Source organism: Palaemon carinicauda, chromosome 4 (genome assembly GCF_036898095.1).
Source record: "Palaemon carinicauda isolate YSFRI2023 chromosome 4, ASM3689809v2, whole genome shotgun sequence".
NCBI classification, from domain to species: Eukaryota; Metazoa; Arthropoda; class Malacostraca; order Decapoda; family Palaemonidae; genus Palaemon; species Palaemon carinicauda.
Window position 1 is genome coordinate 83,674,689 of NC_090728.1, and position 7,702 is coordinate 83,682,390.

The following is a 7,702-nucleotide window of genomic DNA, read 5'->3' on the forward strand; positions in this document are numbered from 1 at the left end:
TTTCGCCTCGAGGGGTAAGAGTGGCCAATTAGAAGGAGAGCCGTTATCAAGGTTACCCTTCCTCCCATACTACTATTGAGTATGTAGATGGCGCCATATCCAAGATGGCGGTTACTCCTAGTAGCATTGAGCATGGTGCTACAGATATAGTAGTTTCGGGAGGGATCCTGCCAAGGCCTTTTCTATAGAAAAGGAGGGCAGGTCCATCCGGATAATATGGCTATTTCACCCAAAAATAGATTTTTCGCTACTCTCAAAATCCGTTTTTTGGGCTCAAGCCATGTCATCCTCATGGAAGTTTACCAGAAAATTACTAGAAAGCACTGTATCTGTGGATTTTCATAGGTGCCTTAACCCTTTAACGACCAAATAGCCCAAACGGGATCTTTAAAACAGCTACTTTTGGGTAGTCGTGGTGAACATGTTTATGCTTGTCTGAAATTGACTCTTTGGCAACTCATAGAGACACTCCTCTGCTCTTCGAATCAGCCAATCAGAAGCCGCCTGTCCTTCTCGCCAAGTCTGTAGCTCCTTCCAAAGACACCTCACTTGTGCTCAAGTCGGAAAAGTGACAAAACGCGTCGCAGTAACGTCCACATATCCCCCCCCCTGACCTCCATAATCATGGTAAGTACACAGTGACTGTAAGATAGTGAAGCCTAGTGATATGCTTACCTTTTGATGTGGGTTTCAAGGGCTGTAGTGTTACTGACGTGTCGTAGTGACTATCGGAAAAAGTATAGATCCCATATGGGCTACCTCGGTCGAGTTTAGGCGGACCACGCTCATCCCATATGGGATCTATTGGACCTTAACGGGTCTACCGGGCACTACTTTACGACGCACATCATTTTTGCAAATTTTTTTTAGTGATTGTCTTAGACATTTGTGAATAGTTTTAACAATATTTATAGAAATAATAGTGATTATTTAGAGATGTTAGGCTCATGTGCATACAAATTATTACCTTACAAGGTATTGAATGATACATTCTTGTTAGGAAAAGTTACATTTTTTTTTTATTACATGATTAATTTTTTTTCTTGCAGTTTCCTGGCCATATCTTTTATGGGCATCGCAACGCTGCATTGGAGACTCAGGATCATACACCATGGGTTGCCCCTAATGACGCTGAAGGAAGTGATGTCAACGTGAGCCCTTTGGATGTCGACAGTGATGACGACGACCCTACGTACGTTCCTGACGAAGGCCTTACTCAGGAGGATGCCTTTGACCCTCCCGATGCTAGAGGTTAGTATGAGACATCCTTAGAGAGAGAGAGAGAGAGAGAGAGAGAGAGATATTTGTTTAATTTTCTTTTTTAAAAGTCTCGTTACAATAGTTGCTCTTTAAATTTATTTTCATTGTATTGCTCTTTAAATTTTTGTAAACAATGGGTATTTTTAAAACCTATTTGTGTACTTGCATACTCACTCACATACTTATGCACACACATGCATACTCACTGACATACAGATGCACACACATGCATACTCACTGACATACACATGCATACTCACTGACATACGCATGCACACACATGCATGCACACACACCAGCACTCATGATTCATTTACTGTTTCATTAATGTCACTTTATTCTTGTTTCAGCTCACAGGGTCAATGTTGTTGTTCCTCAGGAGATGCCTGTGGAAGAGGAAGTTGAAGTTGAAGGTGAGGTTAACCCTAAGAGGCCTCGTGTTGTTGAATGGAAGAAGGACGACATTCACATCCAGCCCCTACCGGGCTTCATTCATCCACAGCCAGACTTCTTGAGGGAACCTTACGAGGACTTCCGACTGGATATCTCAAATTGGCTGAGAAGTTTCAAGACATCAAACTTCAAGATTACTAGGAATTCTCTTGGCACCAGGGATGTCGCTTTGCCCAAAAGGGGCCAACGGGCAGTTGTGCCAAGTGTAAAGTCACGCCAGGATGCCCCTACCCTACACATGCCAAAGCATGTCACCATGAGGCAGACCTACAAGTTCTGTTCTACTGCAGGCCACAACCACAGGTCTCGCTGGATGTGTGAGGAGTGCAAGGTGGCCCTTTGCCTCACTGAAAGTCAAAATTGTTTTGCTTTGTTCCATAAGATTTCTAAGTAATTTTTTTGCTCTTTTTCACTAGATTTTTTAGTAAGTTTTATAATATGTTTCTATTTTTTCGATTATGAGTGAGGTTTAATATATTTTATGCATTTTCATAGTATTTTTGTATTTTTATAGTATTTTTGTATTTATTGTATATTGTATTCTCTTGTATTTACAACGTATTTTTTATTTAATAAAATTGTTAAGCCATATACGTGTTTCTGTTATACATTGGAACTATAAAAAAATTGTTTAGTCATTAATAATCATATGATTTGTGGGCGAATCAACATTAGTAGAAACTTTAAAATCTGTGCCGTTAAGGTCCAATAGATCCCATATGGGATGAGCGTGGTCCGCCTAAACTCGCCCAAGGTACCCAAATGGGATACTTCATTGCATGCAATTATTTCGGTAATTTGGAAAAATTTTTAAAAGTACACAAGAATAAAAAGGTCTTGTATTTTCTTATACTACAACATACTAAAAGGAATTTTTAAAGTTTCCCATAAAACCTAGGGTGGACCTTAAAGGGTTAACCTTGGGACAATTTTTCTATGGTCATCTGGACCATTGAGACAAATGACGTTACCGTTATCCGTCATTACCACTAATCATAGACAACGTTAGTGCTTCCTGCCCCCTGCAGAGAAGAGTCATACTAGACAGTAGAAAAGGGGCCTCAAAGTTAGCATATATTGTATGAACAAACATAAGTATCCACCAGATATACAAACAGTCTCACGGTTTGTATATATTGTCTAAACAATATAAGTGTCAACTATATCCATTGTTAGTAAGCATACAACGATATGAGGTTCACTTAACTGAATAAGTAAGAGAGCTCTGGCATATTTAGTGTGCAAATTGCACGGCGAAATAGGACGCAATTACATTCTAATAGACATTTATTTTGAATAAATGACTAAATGGAAAAACGAGTGTAACGAATGTAACGTGTTAAAGGAATTATACGTGCAACGTATGTAGATAATATTTTTCCCTCCCGGAAAGGGAAGAAATGATGAGTGCCACTATAAAACTGAAAATTTTGATAAATTTTCCCAATATAAATTCTGTAAATGTTTTATACTATCAACACTGTGTACTATGTACACACAGCACAAGTGTTATCTGTATAATTCCACACCTGAGATTTTGAATAGTCTTAGTGTCACCATGGTGACACTCACTTAAAAGGTATCGCACTGGGAGTGTCAACACCTTTTCACCCTAATTGATAGTCCCAATCAATTAACTGTTCATCGTAACACTAGACGACAGGCTTTAATACACTACCTGCCTCCACCACATAATGCTTCAGCTCATGGACTTGCTTAGCGTAGTGTTTGTAGAACACACTGGATGATTTCCACACAGTATATGAGTGCAAACGCTTAAAGTCCATATACTGAAAAAAGTTCAGTGATGAAGGAATTTTCTTCAAATCATGACCTGCTGGGTGTACTGTCAGGATCCGCTCTGCGAATGAAGTAGGTGAGCTTCGCCCTCAGTTGTTTTAGGGATAAGTTTGATCCTGAGGTTTCTCCTTTGAAGAGCTGTCCTCCCCTGAAGTCTGAAGTTCTACGAAGATAGACCTTTAGACACTCCACTGGACATAGAGAGAAATCTTCCTTGAGAGGGCTGATTCTCTAGGGACCCCATCTTTTAGTGGGTAGCTCGTTCTTGGTGAGAAAAGCTGGATCAGGAAAGAGGTTCAGTTCTCCCACTTCTGTGAACTGAATGTGGCCCTCATTTCTTGATAGGGCTACTATTTCACTAACTCTAGCCCCTGAGGCTATAGCGAATAGGAAAATAACCTTCTGGGTTAGATCCTTGAGAGAACAATCTTCATTGTTCACAGATGAAGCATAATGTAGGACCTGGTCCAAAGACCATGAAATGGGCTTCGAAGGAGCTGCAGGCCTAAGTTTAGGGCATGCTTTCGGGATCTTGTTAAAGATTTCGTTTGTTAGATCCACTTGAAAGGCATATAGAAGAGGTCTAGTCAAGGCTGACTTACACGTAGTTATCGTGTTAGCTGCCAGACCTTGATTATGAAGGTGGATAAAGAAGGACAGACAGAAGTCTATTGAAATTTCTTTCGGTCCTTTTGCTGTAACAAAAGCAACCCACTTTTTCCAAGACGATTCATATTGTCTTCTAGTTGACTTAGACTTGTATTCTTCTAAGAAGTCTATACTGCCTTTTGAGATCCCAAATCTATTCTTAACCGCTAGGGCGAGAAAATCATGAAATGAAGGTTGTGGGTTCGGTACAAGGGCCAGCGTCAGCTTTCAGTTCCCTCACTAGAGGGGACCAGTAGCTCCTGTGCTATTTGGGAGCCACTAGAGCTGCCGCTCCTTGGAAGGATCTCAGCATGTTGAGGACCTTCAGCAGGAGATTGGATGGAGGGAACTGGAAATTCCGGGTCCATCCATTCCAAACTAGGGACATAGCGTCCGTTATCTCCTCTAGAGGGTCCTCGTATGGGGCTACATATCGAGGTAGTTTCTTGATGACGCTCGTCACGAAGAGGTCGTTCTGCAGTTCCGGGACTTGTTCCAAGATGGAAAAGAATGAGTCTGCGTCTGTGGACCATTCTGACTCTATCGGCTTGATCCTGAGTAGAGCCTCCACTGTCACATTGCAGATAATTTGTAAGTGAACTGCTGATAGGTGCCGTTTCTTTAAGCAAGGGAGGGCTAATATCACGTAGATTATCTGGGACGATCTCGAGCCTTGTCGTCTCAGACGTTTCACCATCACTTCGCTGTCCAAGATCACCCTGATGAGGGCTGATCTGCGTGGGGAGAGTTTTCCCAACGTCAAAGGGACTACCATGGCATCCAAAATGTTGATGAGAAGGGCCTTGAACAGAGATGACCAAGTCCCTTGGACTTTCTTTTGATGGGAGTGAAATCCCCATTCTTCCGTCGAGGCATCCATGTGGATGATCATCGATGGTAGAGGTGGTTGCAAGGGGACGGTCCTCATTAGGCTCTTGGCCTTCGACCATGGTTTGAGAAGTGATCAAAGAAAGGCCGATATTGGTCATTTTAGATCTCTTCAAGGGCTTGATGCATATCTTCTCCAGACTCATGACGCATCTTTCAGCTGTGCTCTTAGCACTGGGTCTGTCACTGCTGCAAACTGGAGAAAGTTCATTACTCTTTCCTGTTAGCGTCTTGAAATCCTGTCGGATTACAGTAGTCTCTTGACCGACCCTGCGATCTCCTTCTTCTTCCCTAAGAGAAAGGAGAGACAGTGTGACCTCAGGTTCCAATGGACTTTCAGTCATTGAAACCTTTGAGGTGGAGAGAGTCGAGACTTCTTGAAGTTGTTTTTGCATCCCAGAAGTTCCAGGAACTGGGTTACTTCCTTGGGTGCTTGCAGACTAGCCGCTTCGGGTGTTGCCCGCACTAGCCAGTCGTCCAGGTACTTTGTTACCTTAACAGTTTCTAGGCGTGGTTGTTGCATGACTGCGTCTGCCAATTCCGTGAAGATACTTGGGACTATGTTTAGTCCGAAGAGTATGGCTCTTAGAACATACTTTGTCTTCTGTAACTTGAATCCTAGGTAAGAGGAGAGGGGGCGACTGACTAGAAGATGCCAATAGGCATTTGTCAGGTCTATCGAGACTGTGAACGCCCCTTTTTTCAATGAGGTCCTTATGTGTAGAAGGATTAACATCCTGAACTTGCTGTTTCTTATGAACTTATTGAGTGGCAACAAGTCCAGAATGACTCTGAGTTGTCTTGATTCCTTCTTGGGAACACAAAACAGCCTTCGCTGGAATTTGATGGACTTTGCTTTCCTTATAACCTGTACGCTCAAGAGCTATAGGGTATACTCTTCTAATACGGGGTTGAAGTGTTGGAAGAGTTGAGGAAATAATGGCGGAGACATGTCTAGTATCCGTCCTAGTCCAATCTTGACTAGGCCTGGGGCCCAAGGATTGCAGGTCCAACGATCCTGAAATTGTTGGAGCCTCCCTCTTACCGGAAGCGTCTCCTTGCTTCGATTGATCGGAGGGTTTACCTCCTCGACCGCCTACCTGGGGCACCGCGGTCATAGAAACTGTGGGAAAAGTATAGGCTTTTCCGTCTTCCTTTTAGGTTGGGGACCCACATCCAGGGAAGACTTCCTCTTTGAAGAGATGCCCCACTTCTGGAGAAGGTTCCTATTCTCCGAGATGGCCTTCTCGACTACCTCTTTGACTACATCGTTTGGAAAGAGGTCCTTACCCCAGATGTTGGAAGATACCAGCTTCCTGGGTTTATGTTTCACTGCTGCAGCAGCAAACACGAACTCTCTACAGGTTCTCCTAGCCTTCATAAAAGCATATAGGTCTTTTACTAAGGTGGCCATATGCATTTTGGCCAAGACCATGAGCATGTCTGGGGTACTTTGTTGGCCTGCACACATCTCTATGCAGTTTTGCAGGGATAAAGAGGCTGCAAGTCTCTCCTTCGTCTCTTGTTCCTTGCACAAGAGAAACTCCAAAAGTTTAGGGAGATTCTCGCTAAACTGTCGTCCAGCGATGTCCGTGTCCAGTTTCCCTACTGAGAAGGTTAGGTGGACTTCCCTCCATTCCTTCTCTTGCATGGGTAAGGCTAGTGACAGAGGCCTGCACTCCTCAAGTGCAGGGCATGGTTTGCCTGCCTCCACTGCCTTGGCAACCAATTTAAATGCCTTCCACATAAAGGGAATGCTATTGAAGCAGGAGCAAGAAAGGTAGGGTGTTTCTTGCTCAAGGCAGATACTTTCGATGCCGAATAACCCGCCTTTCTCAGGCTACTTGACAAGAGAGCCTGTGCCTTATCGTGGTCGAAAACCATGACTTCCTCCGATTCTGTCTCCTCTTTTGATATTGGTTCATGCTTCAGTCGAATGAAGCAATCAGGGAAAGCGTTAAAGCTTGGCCAAAACTGAATGTCGTCTAAGGGGACAGCTCCCATCTTCTCTGAGATGTAGAGTTTGCCGTTCAAAATTGGCGTAAGCTCCGCATACCTCCAAGGACAGGTTTTGGAGCAGGTCAGGAGGTCTTGGTCTCTGGGTCGCTTGAATGACCCTCGGGGAGCCGATAAGTGGAGCTTCACTGAGCTCTCTCTTGAATTTCGCTTCCCTTGCTTCACCTCGTTTGCGAATGTTCTCCATTAAATCCATAAGATGGGCCAGCGCCTGGCTCGTGTTGTCCAATGGAGGGGTAGAAGGTGAAGTCGTCGAGCGTAACGGCTCTGGGGCCGGCACAGACGGAAGATATTCCGACACGACATCGTCATCTTCTTTCAGAGGTGCCTCCCTACCATCCATCTTGATGGTAATCTGGACGCAGGGAGGTGCAAGTCGTGCTTGGGGCACAACCATTTCACTACCCGCTTTCGGGAACAATAAACTACGCATCCTATCATTAGGTAGGTATGGTCCCGAAGAGTTTTCCTGGAACCCTCTTACCCATTTGCGTAGCTTTTTACGTGCCGCATCCTTAGACTCCGTTGACTTGGGGTCATCAAAACCTTCGGTCACTAAGGTCCGCCAGATATTGCAGACTTGGGGTCCCAATATTGCAGGGATTCGGTAATAATGGTGCAGGGGGCATGAGACCTG

General features: G+C 43.9%; 2 protein-coding genes across 2 annotated transcripts in view; both read left to right on the forward strand.

Annotated features, from left to right (window-relative positions):
* Positions 1-7,702, forward strand: part of LOC137639547 (ATP-dependent DNA helicase DDX31-like) — a 254,114-nt gene that overhangs the window by 33,796 nt on the left and 212,616 nt on the right. The window lies entirely within an intron of this gene.
* On the forward strand, positions 369-2,205 carry LOC137639122 (uncharacterized). The gene is made up of 3 exons (XM_068371435.1): positions 369-627; positions 1,050-1,251; positions 1,611-2,205. Exons 1-3 carry the CDS (start codon positions 625-627, stop codon positions 2,105-2,107), a joined length of 702 nt encoding a protein of 233 aa, XP_068227536.1. The 5' UTR covers positions 369-624; the 3' UTR covers positions 2,108-2,205.